Source organism: Oncorhynchus kisutch, linkage group LG5 (genome assembly GCF_002021735.2).
Source record: "Oncorhynchus kisutch isolate 150728-3 linkage group LG5, Okis_V2, whole genome shotgun sequence".
In the NCBI taxonomy this organism is placed as follows: domain Eukaryota; kingdom Metazoa; phylum Chordata; class Actinopteri; order Salmoniformes; family Salmonidae; genus Oncorhynchus; species Oncorhynchus kisutch.
Genome location: NC_034178.2, coordinates 14,554,882 through 14,575,590, shown reverse-complemented (window position 1 = coordinate 14,575,590; position 20,709 = coordinate 14,554,882). Strand labels below are relative to the sequence as shown.

Genomic DNA, 20,709 nt, shown 5'->3' with positions numbered 1-20,709 from the left:
GAAGGAGAACAGTGGAGTGACTACAGTACATCAGGCTCTCCTTTGAGTGTGTCTTACACAGGCCAGTCGCCCCAGGCCCCGAGGGATGCCCTATCAGATGCCACCTGGCAGCCTGTTGTAACAGGAGCCTTAGAGGGGACCGAGTCCCAAATGGCACCCCTATTCCCTATATAGTGCACTGCTTTTGACCAGAGCCCAATAGGCCCTGGTCAACAGTAGTGCACTATAAAAAGGTTGCCATTTGGGACACAACCTTAGAGAGATCAGAGAGCCAGGCAGGGGTGGAGGTAGTGTGGAGGTGGCCACTTGTAATGAGATGGTGAAATGTTTACTCTCTAATATGTGTGTCCCAGAGAGCTGGGGTCTGAACAGGTGTGTGGGTGGAGGGTTAGAGGAAGGTTATGGAGGAAGAGCGGAGAGAAGGAGTGGATTGTGTACACACACACACACACACATATATACACACACTAAACCACGATGTGGCCCTGAGAATGGTAAAAGTATGCAAATGGTGATGATGATATATGATTACAACAGTGAACGCCACAAGGTTACTGCAGTGCAGACTGATTGTTCATTGTCAGTGCCATGCCTATGAGGGTAAAGTGAGGGAGGTTTAGGCCAGTAGTATGGCTAGAGGCTAGGGCTCTGATGTTTGAGTCTAGCCTAAGCTGTCACAGAGTGAGGGTACAGTAACATTCCCCACCACTCCAGACTGCAGTCCTGACTGTCACATCAGACAGTCACAGAGCTGTTCCCCTGCGGCCTGAAGCTCAGTCTGGCTCCAACGGGGAGGGACAGTGACACAAACCCACATTAACACTGATGGCACCTGACGGGGGCTGCAGTGTGTGTGTGTGTGTGTGTGTGTGTGTGTGTGTGTGTGTGTGTGTGTGTGTGTGACCTGGTTTCAAATACTATTTTGGGTATTTCAATTATTTTCAAAGACATTTCGAAGTAAGTATTTGGATATTTTGCATTTGAAGTAAGTTATATAGGAATGTATTTGGAAATACACTTTGAAAGGATTGGTATGTATTTGGAAATACACTTTGAAAGGATTGGTATGTATTTGGAAATACACTTTTAAAGGATTGGTATGTATTTGTCTGTGCATTTTTAAATACAAATATCTAAATCCTCCATGGATTTGAACAAGCATTTCAAAATAGTTTTAAATAGTAGGCTATTTATAGGAAATCCTAAAAAAATACTTTCAAATACTTTTGCACACATTTGAAAAATAGTCAAATACACATGTATTTGAACCAGGGGCGGAAATTTCATTAGGGACAAGGGAGTCATGTCCACAATTGGCTCCTACCATTCCGATTGGAACCCGATTTGAATCCAGGACTTCTGTGTATGTCTGTGTGTGGGGACTGGAATGCTGTATAGCAACACTATAGCTTTCACTTGCTTAACTGGTTTGTTAATGACTGTGTGTGGTCACTCATACCTTCTGTGCTGTTTTGTTTGAGAACTCAGTTAAAACATGTCAAGTGTTGGTTGAGGATGGTCATCACAAAAAAAAGGCATAAGCTATGTATACGTAAAGATATCATACAGGTTGGCCTATTTTCTCAAGATGGTTACAGTTTTTGATACGTTTTTTAATTAATTCATTTTAGGGTTAATTCATCTTCATTTTTGATGAACTATTTTCTTCTGACAATGTGTGTGATAAATATGTGTGCATGCTTTCTAGTTAGTTTCATCTGTGGTCTCGGATGGATTCAGTTATCATTTTTTTGTCAATGATCTACACAAAATACTCTATACTGTCAAAGTGGAAGAAAAATAAAAAATATAACACTACTCTAACTTGATAAAATAAGTATTTAGCCCCTTGAGTATATGATAGATATGTTAAAAACACCTTTGGAGTCTCAAAGTGTGGATTGTGCAATATTTGCCCATAATTTTTTTAATCAAAATTCTTCAAGCTCTGTCAAGTTGGTTGTCTTGACATATTTTTTATTTTTTTATTTCACCTTTATTTAACCAGGTAGGCTAGTTGAGAACAACTAGAACATTTGCAACTGCGACCTGGCCAAGATAAAGCATAGCAGTGTGAACAGACAACACAGAGTTACACATGGAGTAAACAATTAACAAGTCAATAACACAGTAGGAAAAATATATATACATTGTGTGCAAAAGGCATGAGGAGGTAGGCGAATAATTACAATTTTGCAGAGGGCCAGCCGACTAGAGCATACAAGTCGCAGTGGTGGGTGGTATAAGGTGCTTTAGTGACAAAACGGATGGCACTGTGATAAACTGCATCCAGTTTGCTGAGTAGAGTGTTGGAAGCAAATTTTGTAGATGACATCGCCGAAATCGAGGATCGGTAGGATAGTCAGTTTTACTAGGGTAAGTTTGGCGGCGTGAGTGAAGGAGGCTTTGTTGCGGAATAGAAAGCGGACTCTTGATTTGATTTTCGATTGGAGATGTTTGATATGAGTCTGGAAGGAGAGTTTACAGTCTAGCCAGACACCTAGGTACTTATAGATGTCCACATATTCAAGGTCGGAACCATCCAGGGTGGTGATGCTGGTCAGGCGTGCGGGTGCAGGCAGCGAACGGTTGAAAAGCATGCATTTGGTTTTACTAGCGTTTAAGAGCAGTTGGAGGCCACGGAAGGAGTGTTGTATGGCATTGAAGCTCGTTTGGAGGTTAGATAGCACAGTGTCCAAGGACGGGCCGGAAGTATATAGAATCGTGTCGTCTGCGTAGAGGTGGATCAGGGAATCGCCCGCAGCAAGAGCAACATCATTGATAAATACAGAGAAAAGAGTCGGCCCGAGGATTGAACCCTGTGGCACCCCCATAGAGACTGCCAGAGGACCCGACAGCATGCCCTCCGATTTGACACACTGAACACACTGTCTGCAAAGTAATTGGTGAACCAGGCAAGGCAGTCATCCGAAAAACCGAGGCTACTGAGTCTGCCGATAAGAATATGGTGATTGACAGAGTCGAAAGCCTTGGCAAGGTCGATGAAGACGGCTGCACAGTACTGTCTTTTATCGATGGCGGTTATGATATCGTTTAGTACCTTGAGCGTGGCTGAGGTGCACCCTTGACCGGCTCGGAAACCAGATTGCACAGCGGAGAAGGTACGGTGGGATTCGAGATGGTCAGTGACCTGTTTGTTGACTTGGCTTTCGAAGACCTTAGATAGGCAGGGCAGGATGGATATAGGTCTGTAACCGTTTGGGTCCAGGGTGTCTTCCCCCTTTGAAGAGGGGGATGACTGCGGCATAGATTTTCAAGCAGATTTAAGTCAAAACTGTAAATCGGCCACTCAGGATCATTCACTAGAAAAAGCTAGAAAAGCAAAGGAGGGGAGGAAATGGGAGGGAGATATCATAGGAGGAAATGGATCTAGGAAAGAAAATGAGAAAAGGGATCTAAGAAAGGCGGAAATTAAGCTATAAATAGAGGAAAGGAGAGTCATCTGCTTAGACTGAGGCTGTCCTAATATGGACACTATAGCCACATTTGTGGATAACATAAAACCAGTGGAAAAGAGAGTCTGAAAATTCTGTAAACAACACATACAAAATCCACAAGCAAATTTGTATGCGCAAATGCACATTCCAGAGTTGTAAATTGTCTTGCTGAAAGCAGACTGAACTAGGTTTTCCTCTAGGAGTTTTAGCCTGTGCTTATCTCCATTCCATTTATTTTTTATCCTGAAAAACTCTCCAGCCCTTAATCATTACAAGCATACCCATAACATGATGCAGCCACCACTATGCTTGAAAATATGGAGAGTGGTACTCAGTAATGTGTTGTATTGGATTTGCCCCAAACATAACACTTTGTATTCAGGACAAAAAGTGAATTGCTTTGCCACATTTTTTTAAAGTGTTACTTTAGTGCCTTGTTGCAAACAGGATGCATGTTTTGGAATATTTGTATTCTGTACAGGCTTCCTTCTTTTACTATGTCAATTAGGTTAGTATTGTGGAGTAACTACAATGTTGTTGATCCATTCTCAGTTTTCTCCTATCACAGCCATTAAACTCTAACTGTTTTAAAGTCACCATTGGCCTAATGGTGAAATCCCTGAGCTGTTTCCTTCCTCTTCGGCAACTAAGTTAGGAAGGACGCCAGTATCTTTTGTGGCATACAGAAGGTCAGCCACCAGGGGGAGACCCATCGAGGCCTGGTGACAGAAGGAGTATACATCACGAGGTGATGGCTCCATCTGCTGGACGTGCCAGGTCTCGACGGGCTCTCCGCCCAGGACTAATTGGGGCTGATTGAGAGTTGGTGAGTAATCAAGGGCGATTGCTCACCAGCTGTACAAGCCCCATAAAGCTGCCAGAAGGGCAGCGCACAGGAGAGGACTGGGGGAAGTAAGGTGACTTCCGTGTCGTTGGAGACGGTACCCGAGCTAAGACGGAGTTGAGTTGGTGTGGCCGACAGGATACAGCAAGACTCGGAGCCCAGAAGACAGTATCCCGGAGAGGGTTTCATGGGGCAGACCTATCCTTTTCTTTTGATTTATTATTTAAAAAAACAGTGACTTACCCCTCCAACTGTCAAGAATGTGCAAAGCTGTCATCCAGGCAAAGGGTGGCTACTTTGAAGAATCTAAAATCTATTTTGATTTAAAGTTTTTTGGTTACTACATGATTCTATATATGTTATTTCATAGTTTTGATGTCTTTACTATTATTCTACAATGTAGAAAATAGTACAAATAAAGAAAAACACTTGAATGAGTAGGTGTCCCCAAACTTTTGACTGGTACTGTATATTTACCAAATTAAGAGTCTAAACTCACTCCATAAAAGGTTCTTAAAGAACATTATTCCAGTTCAGTGTGTTCCTGGAACGAGGACACGCTGGTTTATTTGAAGTAACTCATACCTTCCGTGTTGTTCAGAAAAATCCTGTCAGTGTGTGTGTTTGTGAGAGTGTATGTATTGGTTTGTGTGAAAGTGTGGGTGTGCTAGTGTGCAAACGCGCTCGCGTGTGTGTGTGCACTTGTGTGCCTCCCACCTGTAAATGTAAACTGAGGGACATTGACCCGAGGGACCAAGATAATGAAGACAACACGATGGATGTCAGGCTAACTTTGAGGAGGAAGCGGATTCATTGCCTTTCTTAGCCTTTATGGGGAGTAGTATTAGGGAAATAATGAAACCAGGACATTGGTTTGAGGGCAGATGATCAAAATGAGAGAGGAGAGGTCTTTAATTACATTGTAAATCACCTGGAAAAGTATGTGTGTGTGTTCTGGGGTTGGGTTAAATGTGGTAAGACACATTTCAGTTGAATGCATTCGGTTGCACGACTGACACGATATCCCTCTTTCCCTTCTTGGTGTCTCGTACTGTTTGACAAGACTGTGTTAGCCCATTGAGCTAAACCTACGAGGCCCTAGCGTTATGCAGGGCTCACCAGCACATATTGGGATACTGGGGTAGATTATTCTGGCAGTGGAGAGAACCTACCAAGTGTGAATACAACCCATGTACTCTCACAGGGCCAATATGACCTTACGCTAAATCATTTGTAATGGGTTATGAGCTTCACTGAATCCAATTCAAAAAGAACAGCAGAGACACAGGAGAGGAGCACTTCTTTGGTTTACAGTTAATCCATGAGGTGCTCTTTGATCATGGGATGAAAACCTATAGAACAAAAATAAGTTGATGCTGGATAGGAAACAATGTAAAATATTTGATTACTTCTGGGAGTTTTTTTTGCATACAGGCTTAAATCGGCATTGTTCACTATCCAGCATCAACTTATTTTTGTTCCTTAAAATAGAAAAGCATTCAGTGGTAGAGAATCACAGCCCTTGGAATCTCCAGATTTGGTATATCTTGGTACATTTGTAAGTCTGTTCCTGATTCATCATGTTACATTTTTTATTTATTTAACCTTTATTTAACTAGGCAAGTCGGTTTAGAAAAAATTCATACGAGTGGGTTTTTCTGTACAGCTGGGTGAATATGTGTGGGTTTGTTTGTAAAGCCTGTGTTATTTTGTAGGTGTGTGCGCGTGCTCACGCTAGTGTCTACGCCCTAGTGTGTCTGTGTGTGTGGTTGACTCAGTGAGAAAAATGTGTCGGTGTTATATTGATGAATCTTTGTGCACTGGAGGGACTGTGGGCACTGTCCGTAGGCCAGCATTAGCATTTCAAACACCGGTGTCCACCTCCCCTGATCTAAGGCCATTGGGACCGTGTTTCTTTTTAATACATCTCTCCCTGACTCTCGGTCTCAAACGTTCTCTCTCTGCCAACATGTTCACACCCTCCCTCCATCTCTCCTTCTCTTCCTCCCTACCTCTCCATCTTTCTCTCTTCCTCTTTTTCTCACCCACCCTCTCGCTCTGTTAGTCTATATTCTCATCTTACTTTCTATACTGAACAAAAACATAAACGCAACATGTTAAGTGTTGGTCCCTTGCTTCATGAGCTGAAATAAAAGATCCCGGAAATGTTCTATACGAACAAAAAGCTTATTTCGCTCAAATTTTGTGCACAACATTGTTTCCACCCTGTTAATGAGCATTTCTCATTTGCCAATGTAATCCATCCACCTGACAGGTGTAGCATGGGGAGCGTGCAATTAGCATGATGACTGCAGGAATGTCCACCAGAGCCATTGCCAGAAAATTGAATGTTAACCTCCAATGTCATTTTAGCGAATTTGGCAGTAAACCCAACCGGACTAAAAAAAACGCTGACCACCTGTAACCACGCCAGCCCAGGTCCACCCAAAATCCATCTTCTTCACCTGCGGGATCATCTGAGACCAGGCACCAGGACAACTGATGAAACTGGGGACTATTTCTGTCTGTAGAAAGCCATTTTGTGGGGGAAAAACTGGGTCTGGCTCCCTAGTGTGTGTGGGGCCTATGCCCTCACAGGCCCACCCATGGATAAGCCCATGCCCAGTCACGTGAAATCCATAGATTAGGGCCTAATGAATTTATTTCAATTTACATTTCCTTACGTATATTAACTGTAACTCAGTAAAATCGTGAAATTGTTGCATGTTGCATTTATATTTTTGTTCAGTATATACGGTTTGCACTCTCTCGTGTATTCAATTACTCGCACAGCCTCAACCACCTAAGCTCACAACAACAAGACTCAAACAACTGCCGTTTCAGAGTGCGCAGAGCTGCAGCCAACAGATACCCTTCATTCTGCCCCGGTGAGTGCGCTCGGCTCGAGCCGGTTGCCATGGTAGCGGCTCCTTGAGAGGCCTGCTTTTTGGCTGCTCGATTATCACCTTCCCCTCTCCCACTTCAAACATGTCTGTTCGAGACGTAGGCGACCTGGTAGATTCAACCAGTTTTCAATGCAGCTCTTGGGCGCTGTTGGTGGCGTTGTTTATGGCTATTAACCTGAGGGTTGCTGGTCCGTATCCCATGGCTGACCGGGACAATGAAAATGGAGTGAGCCAGCAGCCAAAGGCATCTATATCCCACGTGCTATCTACTGCCGTTGTGCACTTCAGGAGTAAGATATTTAACTGATAATGCCAGAGAAGCCGATGTTTGGAGGATATATTGGCACGAGTGTTGTTAGGCCCAAGATAAAGTCGAGGGCCTCCAATATATTCTAAACAAATTAATTAAAAATGAAAAGCTGTCTTGAGTCTATAAGTATTCAACCCCTTTTTTATATCAAGCCTCAATAAGTTCAGGAGTAAACATTTGCTTAACAAGTCACATAATAAGTTACATGGACTCACTGTGTGCAATTAATAGCGTTTAACATGATTTTTAAATGACGACCTCATCTCTGTACCCCACACATTCAGATAATTGTAAGGTCCCTCAGTCGAGCTGTGGATTTAAAACACAGATTCAACCACAAAGACCAGGGAGGTTTTTCCAATGCCTCACAAAGGGCACCTGTTGGTAGATGGGTAGACATTTTAAAAAGCTGACATTGAATATCCCTTTCAGCAAGGTGAAGTTTTTAATAGCACTTTGGATGGTGTATCAATATACCCAGTCACTACAAAGATACAGGTGTCCTTCCTAACTCAGTTGTCGGAGAGGAAGGAAACCGCTCTGGGATTTCACAACGAGGCCAATGGTTTAATGGCTGTGGTAGGAGAAAACTGAGGATGGATCAACAACATTGTAGTTACTACACAATATTAACCAAACTGAGTGAAAAAAAGGTAGCCTGTACAGAATACAAATATTTCAAAACATGCATCCTGTTTGCAACAAGGCACTAAGTAATACTGCAAAGAATGTGGCAAAGCAATTCACTTTTTGTCCTGAATAAAAAGTGTTATGTTTGGTGCAAATCCAATACAACACATTACTCAGTACCACTCTCTATATTTTCAAGCATAGTGGTGGCTGCATCATGTTAGGGGCATGCTTGTAATTGTTAAGGACTGGGTGGGGAGTTTTTCAGGATAAAAAAAATAAACGGAATGGACCTAAGCACAGGCAAAATCCTAAAGGAAAACTTGGATCGGTCTGCTTTCCAGCAGACACTGGGAGATGAATTCACCTTTCAGCAGGACCATTTCATTTTGTTTGACCTATTGACATTTCTTTGTATATATATATATATTCATAAAAATTATCAAAGAAAGGGGAGATGCAGATTTTTTTTTACAGTGGAGACCAAGTTGGGCTAATGAGACAGTGGTTGGGCTAATGCCTGGTTGGGCTAATGAGACAGTGGTTGGGCTAATGATTGCACAGTGAGATGGAACAGTAAATAAGCATTTCAACATCATAGCCTTAGCTGGTGTTAACTTATGGAATAAACACCTACTGGAATGCAGTTTGAACCAATTAGGATCTACGATTAGAACCACCCGCTGTATAATGTAGTACCCCACATCTCAAATGACACCTACGTTCATAGGGAAGAGTAGGTCTGAAGGTTGATGTTAAGGAAATTGCTCCTTGATAACTCAAATGCAGGATCTTACCAGCCTATCATGACTTTGTATTAATTAACTTAAAAACAAAAACTATTGTGTAGCCTAAGTAATATATGAGATTTTGAGATTTCATTCTTAGGCATCACATTTACTAGTTAGTACGAGAGCACTGAGGCACTCCAGACAGCAACAATAGTGGATTATTCTCATTAGAGTTTGCCGGTGAAATTATCTGAAAGTTGTGTTTGAGTATGTAGGCCACGCAGTGACGGCCGACAGATGCTTCCTCTCTGCTGTGTCTAATTACATTTAATGCCACTCATAAAGCCGATAAATCTCTCCTATATGGATACAGCAATTACCGTCCATTCTGTGCCCGTTATAAATCAGACCTCCCCACACAATTTCTGCACCACAAACGGCACCCTATACCCTACATAGCGCACTACTTTGGACCAGGGTGCCATTTGGGACGCAAGTGGCTCCATTCACACACCTGCAGAGAGGGGAAGAGAGAGGTTAGCGGTACACTTCTGCATACTGATAAGAGACGGGGAATATTCCCTGTAGTGAGGAGCATTACATGTGGAAATCTAATGTCAGTCAGAGACAAAGCAATTGGAGGCAATGACGTTTGTTTGGTCCCTGAATGTTGTTAAAAGTCGCAAAGGCACTTTGTACTAGATGTCCTGTGTAGTGAGACCTCTGACCTCTTATATTTTGTACGGCCACCCCTCATCATGTTCAAGCCTTGTAGAGAGCAGTAAATGCCACAATCGCAAGATATGAGGGAGTTGAAAGGCTGTTTCCTGGTTTCCTTGATGAAAAGAAAATAGCCGGCCAGGTCTCGTGACACCATCACAGCAGTACGTCACAAGACAATGCAGACAGCCCCCGCAGATTCGGGGAGGGAAAGTGCGAGGGAGGCCTTTTCTCCTCACGTTCACTCATTACCAGACTCTGAAATGGCTATTTAATTAAAACGGAGGTAATGAACACGACGGGGTGTCTGGTTAGCTGCTAATGTTTTTCAAGGAGAAGTGACGGGAGTTCGGCACTCTGCCCTTTAAGATAGACTAAATGGCCCACTGTGCTGTGCCGCATGCGGGTTTGCGAGAGTGTGTGGCAAGCCGCACTGCATGGTTAATATAGGGCTGTTTTATTAGATAAATCAGTGTTGTGTGTGGATGCTGGTTCTGCAAGACATGGTCATTTCTTTGTGTGGTCACAGACCTGAGTTCAAATAGCATTTGTTGTTGATTGGCGCAATGGCACCAATCAAATAGTCCCAAAAGTGAAAACCCTGCACATCAAATCAAATGTATTTATTATAGCCCTTCTTACATCAGCTGATATCTCAAAGTGCTGTACAGAAACCAAGCCTAAAACCCCAAACAGCAAGCAATGCAGGTGTAGAAGCATGGTGGCTAGGAAAGACTCCCTAGATAGGCCAGAACCTAGGAAGACACCTAGAGAGGAACCAGGCTATGAGGGGTGGCCAGTCCTCTTCTGGCTGTGCCGGGTGGAGATTATAACAGAACATGGCCAAGATGTTCAAATGACCAGCATGGTCAAATAATAATAATCACAGTAGTCGTCGAGGGTGCAGCAAGTCAGCAACTCAGGAGTAAATGTCAGTTGGCTTTTCATAGCCGATCATTAAGAGTACCTCCATAAAAAGCCGGGCGTTGTTCGCCACAGATCTGAGATGACCTCTGTTCTTTTGTTTGCAGAATCCGCTTCCACCCGAGTTACTCTGCCTGCATCCAAAATGGCACCCTATTCCCTTTATAGTGCACTACTTTTGGCCAGGGCCCATTTGGGATGCACTCCTTGTGTGTTAAGACCTCCGAAAGATGGCTGGCTTACAACGTTACAACCGGCTTCTTTACCAAGTTTGTCATCATCGCAGCCCTTGTCAAGTCTCACCAAGACATACAGACTAGGCAGTAATCCGAGAATGTGTAATGTGCCAACGAGCGAATCGCACACAAAATGCTTGTGGCTGGTGTAGTTACAATCTCTAAACCCTTTTTTTTATATATCTCAGATAATCCCTGCGTCAATGCCTCTGCCCAACAGAGTCTGAGTAGGAATATATTCTAACTAATCAGAGTAGAGCTGAATTCTACTATTTATCAACATAATAATCAGAAAGTCAGGAATATGGTTTATAAAAAAGAACACTACATACTAGTCTCCATGAAATCTCCCAAAAACTCTCAAACTGTTCCAGTGACTTTCTTTCAAGAGTTAAGGAACTGGGTTACAATAGATTCCATACGCCGGTTCCCAAGAATATATGGCGTAGTGTGTCTGGTGCTTTCATCTTGAAAGGTATTCTGTGCAGATCAAGGCTCAGTGAACACTGTCACTTCAGTCACTACAGTCTCCTTAAAAGTGTCCACAGCGTTGTCCATTTCCCTGTGATCAAGGGACGGGACTGTGAAGCCAATGGGACCAGCTTCCTATTGAACTCAACTGAGTTGCACTTCCTTCTCATTTGGGCTCTATTCTAGTAGTGTTGATGTCTGGGAACTAGATCACGTGTCATTTTTTGTTCTAAACAAGAAGAGTCACCAGTTGATGACATGGTATTGTCACAATACAACTGACACTACTCTACCACATTCAACTTCACCCTCAATGCCGATGTCAACGTCAGACAACACCAAGACACATTAGGCACCCCCCAAGAGTCAACGTTTCATTTGAACACTGTTCCCTGCCGGAGTCCAACGCAGAACCTTGGCCATGCCAGTCACACGGGATACACGAGCTAAAGCGTCGTACCTTCCAGAAGTTGTCCACCTTGCCGTAGACCAGCGACTGGTTCTGCCGCTTGACTTCGTCAATGTGGCGGATGTCGCTGGCGTTCAGGTGCTGCTCCACCACAAAGCCCAGGAAGCTGTTGTCTGGCGTGTGGGCTGCAGGGGAAATAAACCACACAATACAACTGTCATTATACGGCTCAACTGGAATCACTATGATTATTGTACTGAAGCTAGTTAGTTCACATTCATTCACTTATATACAGAAAAGGGAAAACAAGCTACAAACACAAGCTGTCATTGTACAGTTAATGGGGAACACAACAATGATGATAGGTGGGTAAAGTTAGTTCATTAAAAGAGCAATTCAATTGCCAGCACTTTATCGCTATGAGATCTGCATAGGGCAACAACTATTTATCTCTACATTAGTTGATCGATTCATGCATATGCTGTACAGAAAACAAGTGAATAGCATGACAATAGGCCCTAATGATTAGGCCTTAATGATTAGGCTATTTGTTTTGTTAGGTCTCCTTATCTACATCTGTCCCATCATAAAACAATACAATTATGTAAGGGGGATCTCCTGAATAAAAGAGAAGAAAATGTCACTTGTTAAGTTAATGTGAAGTCATGACTTAACGGTCTATGATTAGGTCAGAAATGGGCAACGGCACACACTTGGGAGAGTTTCGCCTCGGCACACTCTCTGTTTGGAAATGGAAACTCACATTTGGAGATGAGGATTTACCCCTTTTTCTGACGAGGGGTGAATGACGGAGATTAGAAAATTAAGACCAATTAAGACCCCCCCCCCCCCCCCCCCCCCCAACAAAAATCCAACAAAAGCCAACAAAAATCCAATTGAAATAAAACTATGCTGGGTCCCAAAGCCCACATGGCATAGTGCACTTTTGACCAGTGCCCTGTATGCTGGTCCTATGGGCCCTGGTCAAAAGTAGTGCACTATATAGGGGATAGGGTGCTATTTGGGACACAAACAACAACTTTGCTTGATGGACTTGGCCCCTCTGAAGTGTATCCCTCTTCCAGACTTTCACAACATTCTCCGCTTCTGGAAAGTGGAGGGGAGGGTTTTAGGCTAGCATCCTGTTCCTTCTCCACCGGGCCTGTTAAGTTGTTGCTTGAAGCCGTTTGTGGAAGCGATTTAATATATGCTGCTCGAGGGAGATCACTGCTATTTTAGAGCTATTGCAGAGCGCCAGTAAATCGTGTGGAGAGACGACGTGTTGGGAGATAAATTCATGGCCCGCCACGCGGCGTGGTGATAATGGAGGCTGGCCTCCTTCCGAGCAGACAGAGGAGGAGGAAAAGTGGGTGAGAGAGAGGGAGCTGCCGTCAGCCTCTATGGCCCAGGCGGGAAAGGGATGTGTTAGGACAACAGGCAGTTCAATCTTTCAACGCAGCACAGGGCTTTCCTCAAGAGGAGCTGGGATGGGATGTGTTAGGACAACAGGCATTCCAATCTTTTAACGCAGCACAGGGCTTTCCTCAAGAGGAGCGGGGATGGGATGGGATGTGTTAGGACAACAGGCAGTTCAATCTTTCAACGCAGCACAGGGCTTTCCTCAAGAGGAGCGGGGATGGGATGTGTTAGGACAACAGGCAGTTCAATCTTTCAACGCAGCACAGGGCTTTCCTCAAGAGGAGCGGGGATGGGATGGGATGTGTTAGGACAACAGGCAGTTCAATCTTTCAACGCAGCACAGGGCTTTCCTCAAGAGGAGCGGGGATGGGATGTTAGGACAACAGGCAGTTCAATCTTTCAACGCAGCACAGGGCTTTCCTCAAGAGGAGCGGGGATGGGATGGGATGTGTTAGGACAACAGGCAGTTCAATCTTTCAACGCAGCACAGGGCTTTCCTCAAGAGGAGCTGGGATGGGATGTGTTAGGACAACAGGCATTCCAATCTTTTAACGCAGCACAGGGCTTTCCTCAAGAGGAGCGGGGATGGGATGGGATGTGTTAGGACAACAGGCAGTTCAATCTTTCAACGCAGCACAGGGCTTTCCTCAAGAGGAGCGGGGATGGGATGTGTTAGGACAACAGGCAGTTCAATCTTTCAACGCAGCACAGGGCTTTCCTCAAGAGGAGCGGGGATGGGATGGGATGTGTTAGGACAACAGGCAGTTCAATCTTTCAACGCAGCACAGGGCTTTCCTCAAGAGGAGCGGGGATGGGATGTTAGGACAACAGGCAGTTCAATCTTTCAACGCAGCACAGGGCTTTCCTCAAGAGGAGCGGGGATGGGATGGGATGTGTTAGGACAACAGGCAGTTCAATCTTTCAACGCAGCACAGGGCTTTCCTCAAGAGGAGCTGGGATGGGATGTGTTAGGACAACAGGCATTCCAATCTTTTAACGCAGCACAGGGCTTTCCTCAAGAGGAGCGGGGATGGGATGGGATGTGTTAGGACAACAGGCAGTTCAATCTTTCAACGCAGCACAGGGCTTTCCTCAAGAGGAGCGGGGATGGGATGTGTTAGGACAACAGGCAGTTCAATCTTTCAACGCAGCACAGGGCTTTCCTCAAGAGGAGCGGGGATGGGATGGGATGTGTTAGGACAACAGGCAGTTCAATCTTTCAACGCAGCACAGGGCTTTCCTCAAGAGGAGCGGGGATGGGATGTTAGGACAACAGGCAGTTCAATCTTTCAACGCAGCACAGGGCTTTCCTCAAGAGGAGCGGGGATGGGATGTGCACTGCATGCTAAAAACAAGAATAATTGTACAAATAATTTTTCCTAATAATAATAGTGCTGGGGAGAAGGAGAGGGAGAAGGGAGGCCTCTGTCATCACTCAGTGTAAGTGGGCGTGACAGTCTGCAGAAAAGGTTTGCGGGCCCAGCTGGACTATGCCAAGATGCCAGGCCAGTCGACTTCAATCAGCCGGCCAAAACAAGACACACACCCGGGCTCGACTCGGCACTTCGTAGCAGGCAGGCAATCCATACATAATGTAATATGGGTAATTTTGTGGAAGTCATTAAAAGCAATTGGAAAACGTCTCGCACTTAGTCTGACTGGATAAGGTCAGAAACGCAGCAGAAACTCTGCTCCGGTTCCGTTGGCATGCATTGAAATGCGTGGCTTTCTTTTGCAAAATAACTATGAATTAACGGACTTATTTTCAAATAATTTGATGACCCCCGGATTCTATGGGATGCCACCAAAGTTTTATAAAAAATAAACAAATAAACAACTGTGGGGGGGGGGGGGGGTTCTACTAAGCTATATGTAATTGTTTTAAGAAGGTCATACCAAGGATCATTCTGCTATTTTATTTGGAATTTTAAGACTCCTTGAAGTATAAAAAAAACATTGGAATTTGGCTTTACTGCCATTAACCCATACAAACGCATTGAATCAATCACGGATTACAAAAGAAAACCAGCCCCGTCACGGACCAGGATGTCTTGCTCCCAGGCAGACTAAATAACTTTTTTGCCCGCTTTGAGGACAATACAGTGCCACGGACACGGCCAGCAACCAAAACATGCGGACTCTCCTTCACTGCAGCCGACGTGAGGAAAACATTTAAACGTGTCAACCCTCACAAGGCTGCAGGCCCAGACGGCATCCCCAGCCGCGCCCTCAGAGCATGCGCAGACCAGCTGGCTGGTGTGTTTACAGACATATTCAATCAATCCCTATCCCAGTCTGTTGTTCCCACATGCTTCAAGAGGGCCACCATTGTTCCTGTTCCCAAGAAAGCTAAGGTAACTGAGCTAAACGACTACCGCCCCGTAGCACTCACTTCCGTCATCATGAAGTGCTTTGAGAGACTAGTCAAGGACCATATCACCTCCACCCTACCTGACACCCTAGACCCACTCCAATTTGCTTACCGCCCAAATAGGTCCACAGACGATGCAATCTCAACCACACTGCACACTGCCCTAACCCATCTGGACAAGAGGAATACCTATGTGAGAATGCTGTTCATCGACTACAGCTCGGCATTCAACACCATAGTGCCCTCCAAGCTCGTCATCAAGCTCGAGACCCTGGGTCTCGACCCCGCCCTGTGCAACTGGGTACTGGACTTCCTGACGGGCCGCCCCCAGGTGGTGAGGGTAGGCAACAACATCTCCACCCCGCTGATCCTCAACACTGGGGCCCCACAAGGGTGCGTTCTGAGCCCTCTCCTGTACTCCCTGTTCACCCACGACTGCGTGGCCACGCACGCCTCCAACTCAATCATCAAGTTTGCGGACGACACAACAGTGGTAGGCTTGATTACCAACAACGGCGAGACGGCCTACAGGGAGGAGGTGAGGGCCCTCGGAGTGTGGTGTCAGGAAAATAACCTCACACTCAACGTCAACAAAACTAAGGAGATGATTGTGGACTTCAGGAAACAGCAGAGGGAACACCCCCCTATCCACATCGATGGAACAGTAGTGGAGAGAGTAGTACGTTTTAAGTTCCTCGGCGTACACATCACAGACAAACTGAATTGGTCCACCCACACAGACAGCATCGTGAAGAAGGCGCAGCAGCGCCTCTTCAACCTCAGGAGGCTGAAGAAATTTGGCTTGTCACCAAAAGCACTCACAAACTTCTACAGATGCACAATCGAGAGCATCCTGTCGGGCTGTATCACCGCCTGGTACGGCAACTGCTCCGCCCACAACCGTAAGGCTCTCCAGAGGGTAGTGAGGTCTGCACAACGCATCGATTAACATATGTAGTCTATAACAATGTTGGAAAAGATTTGTTTCATTTGGTTATGTATTCCGTTAGCACAGTATGTATTCATTCATATGACCTCATTTTAAGAATTGATGTTCTCTACCCTGACGCTTGTTTTAACCATGTCGGATGGAAGTTTTCAGCCAAGTGTTTCAAAATCGCAAATCATTTATCTCAATTGCCCAAAAAAGCTAAATGAGATATCTTGACCAAATTGTGCAGAACCTACAAAGCGGGTTTGTTAAAAAAGTGTTTATCACCGAATATCCTCCATCGACTATTTACATATCTTAGACGTTTCACCAGAAACGGCTCCTTGGGTTGTATTATCCACAGGCCGGTCAAGTGACACCTTAATTGGGGAGGACGGGTTCACAGTAATGGCTGGGACGACGGAATTAATGGAATGGCATCGAACACAGTTTCCATGTGTTTGATGCCGTACTCTGTTCCAGCCATTATTATGAGCCGTCCTCCCCTCAGCAGCCTCCTGTGCTTGGAACATATGGAAATTGGCTCCAATTCATTAATATGATTAAAATACTACATGCCAATCCCCCAGCCATAGTTAACAGAGATGATCATAGATAAATTCAGCTTCATCTAATGTTATACGTAACCAAATCAGCCCTACTACCTTAAGACCCCGATGGGGGACTCCACCACTACTTATGGAATCTCAATCATTTCGTATTTTAAACATCTGGGAAGAAATATACTGTATTTCCTTCCTTTGATAAAACCATTGCCAGAAACTTGAACAGAACGCTCAAATCAAAATCAACCTCAGTAGATGGAATAACATACCAGTTGTTTTAACTGGCAGACTGTCTAATTGTCAAAATGAATATATTGCCACGGCTGAATTTCTGGAGTTCAATGCTTCCCGTGGTTCCCCTTCTGGCAGGTGGGAAACATGGCTTCCGGGTAGGGATGGAGGATACGGGTTGGTAGATGGGGACTGAGGGGGGAAATGGGTTGGGGTTATCTTGGTAGGCATTTCTGTGATTGTTTTTCAGAGGGGCGGTTACAGGTACAAAAACAGAGACAAAACTCAAATTTTTTAAAAGTTGGTCACAAAAACAAAAAGGCAGGCAGCAGGGAGAGAGAGAGCAACCAAGTGTTGTTACTGGAGAACATAGCACAATCAAAACTGTGTTTGAAAAGTGACTGCCAATTTTATGAACATAAATAATGCATAGCAGCAAAGGGGAGGACCAACTCTGGTAGAAATGTGTTCATTAATGCACATGATTTTGGAATGAGATGTTCGACGAGCAGATGTCCACATGATTTTGGTAATGTAGTATATCGATCCAGTATTCCTGCACATTGTAAACATGATACTGGAACTGACCCTGTATATAGTATGTTAACTTCCTTTACCGTGCTCTTCTTATATCTCGTGTATTTTTCTTCTACCTTGTTATTTTTAGTATCACATTGTTATTGATTATCGCAAGAAAGGCATTTCACTGGAACTTGAAAGACTAGAAATGAATCTTTAGCACATTCTTCTGATTATGAGCTGTCATTCCCCACTGGTTGCCTCCACACCTTGCATAAGGGACAGAAATCAAATTGGACAACAAAAACCTGCTTAATGAACAACCCTCACTAACTACTATAGGGTTATCGTACACACACACACACACGGCCCCACCACACGCACGCTCTCAGGAAGCCAGCTTTTTGTCCATTCATTAGCGTTGTCCGGGAGGGTTTGAGAGGGAACGGAACGCACAAGGCTCAGTTAAGACATCACCAGGGCTTATGTGTATCGAGAGAGAGACGGAGAGAGACAGAGCGAGAGAGAAAGAAAAAGAAAGCGCGAGACAGAGACAGAGAGAGCGAGACCCCCTGACTCAGCACTTTGTATCCCTGTGAGGAGTAAATGCAAACATCCAAGCAGGCCCAGCCCAGAGCAGCACTGGCACAAAGGAAAAGTCTGAACCTGTTGTTCTTAATTAGAGAGCAGCACTCACATTTTTTGGCAGGTGTCTTCTCTCTCTCTGTATCTCTATCACTACATCTTTCACTCCGTCTTTTATTCTCTCACTCTCCGTCTCCCCCTCACTCTCCGTCTCGCCCTCACACACTCTCCGTCTCTCCGTCACTCACTCTCCGTCTCTCACTCTCCGTCTCTCCGGCACTCACTCTCCGTCTCTCCGGCACTCACTCTCCGTCACTCACTCTCACTCTCCGTCACTCACTCGCCGTCACTCCGTCACTCACTCTCCGTCTCGCCCTCACTCACTCTCCGCCTCGCCCTCACTCACTCACTCTCCGCCCTCATTCACTCACTCTCCGCCTCGCCCTCACTCACTCACTCTCCGCCTCGCCCTCACTCACTCACTCTCCGCCTCGCCCTCACTCACTCACTCTCCGCCTCGCCCTCACTCACTCACTCTCCGCCTCGCCCTCACTCACTCACTCTCCGCCTCGCCCTCACTCACTCACTCTCCGCCTCGCCCTCACTCACTCACCGCCTCGCCCTCACTCACTCACTCTCCGCCTCGCCCTCACTCACTCTCCGCCTCGCCCTCACTCACTCTCCGTCTCGCCCTCACTCACTCTCCGTCTCTCCGTCACTCACTCTTCGCCTCACCCTCACTCACTCTCCGCCTCGCCCTCACTCACTCTCCGCCTCGCCCTCACTCACTCACTCTCCGCCTCGCCCTCACTCTCTCACTCACTCACTCTCCATCTCGCCCTCACTCACTCTCTCGCCCTCACTCTCCATCTCACTCTCAGGGCGCCGTTCTCCCTCTCTCTCTCGCTCAAGCACATTGCCGGGGGGAGAAAACAACACTTCATCTTTTTTGACTGGTCCAGAGAGATGCTTCCTTCTTTTTTTATAAGGATAAACTTCAGAGGGGTAAAGTCCATCAAGTAAAGTCTCTTGAAAAGTTGTTTGCATCCCAAAATGGCAACCTATTCTCTATATAGTGCACTACGTTTTTTTACCAGGGCCCATAGGACAAGCTCATAGGGTATAGGGTAGAATAGGGTGGAATTTTGGATGACTCTCTGGACTTTACTTGATGGACTTGATGCAACCGTTCCAAAATCAAAGGAGGGGTAGAGAAGGCAACCGGTGCCCTCATTCTATAGCATCCCATTTCACTGGTTTCCTATTGTAACTCCTGGCCAAGGAAGGATGAATACTTCACAGCTGTCATCTGGCCATAATTCATCATAATCAGATGTTTATTTCTGTCCAAAAAATGTATTGGCAAAAAAGGAAATCAGCATCTGCTTGATAAGAAATTTAAGAAAGTGCACCGAGGCCATATGCTTTTCTGTGTGGCTTGTTTAATGTTAAATTGAAAGACATTGAAATTCTAGCGTGAAATGCAATTCTATTCTGCGTAGGTTTTGATAGGCCTTGTAGTGAAATTCTATTAAAAAAAGACAATTGGCTGGAAATACAGAGAGCTTTCAATCTACCAAGACAATTTGAGTTCAATATTTCGTTTCCCTATTCAGAACTTGTGGAACATTATTAAGATTATATATTTATATTATTATTATATTATTATATTTTAAACATACCTTGAATTTATTGCAAGACTAATGATGAGAATGTATTATAATCATAGTTGTACAAACTCAAATGAGGACCTTTGCTACTTTTCCCCTTTAACTTTAAATCAGCTGCAGGAAAAACACTGAGCTGAAATGACATGAATGAAAACAAGCAGGGGAAATGCAGAAGCAGAGGAGGTTTGAAGGGGCGTGCTGTCTAGAGTAGATTAACCTAACAGCAGGCGTAAAAGACACGCCTGAAACTACATCCCCTACATACTGGTTTTGACAAAAAAATAACTGTCGGGGGGAGGTTCTCTTCGGCACTGTTCAACCAATCCAGTAAATGTGGAGGAGGAGTTAAGATGGAGTGCCTCCTTGTTAATAACATCCATTTCCCCTGAAAACAGAACATCCTGTTGTTGGGGACTCGGCAGAGGATAAGCGGAGATAAACATCACTGTAACCAACTTCCATTTTACAGGGGGGAGTTTCCCTCTGATGTGGGGCACGCAACATTTGTTTCTTTTTTTAACGCTTTGCAACGGAAAACGAAAATGAAGGTTTCTTATTGGACAAGTCCAAGGAAGAGCAGTCCTCGTTTTAGTTCGTTTCCTTCCGTTTGGCACTTGGTAAACACGACCCAGGGCTGGCCTTCCCGAACACAAACAGAGAAGACTAGACGGGGGAGGGCTAGTCCTGGAGAACCTGTCTGAAGACCTCTCAATGCTCCATTGCGCTGTACTGTATATTCACAACGCCTCTCAGAGTAGGAGTACTGATCTAGGATCAG

At 44.9% G+C, this 20,709-nt stretch overlaps 1 protein-coding gene across 1 annotated transcript in view; it reads right to left on the bottom strand.

Moving 5' to 3' along the window:
• LOC109890693 (alpha-1,6-mannosylglycoprotein 6-beta-N-acetylglucosaminyltransferase A) overlaps positions 1 to 20,709 on the bottom strand; it is a 114,104-nt gene that overhangs the window by 18,723 nt on the left and 74,672 nt on the right. Inside the window, exon 11 of the mRNA XM_020482680.2 lies at positions 11,691 to 11,824. Coding sequence (XP_020338269.1) covers positions 11,691 to 11,824 — 134 coding nt within the window. The remainder of the gene's footprint in view (positions 1 to 11,690; positions 11,825 to 20,709) is intronic.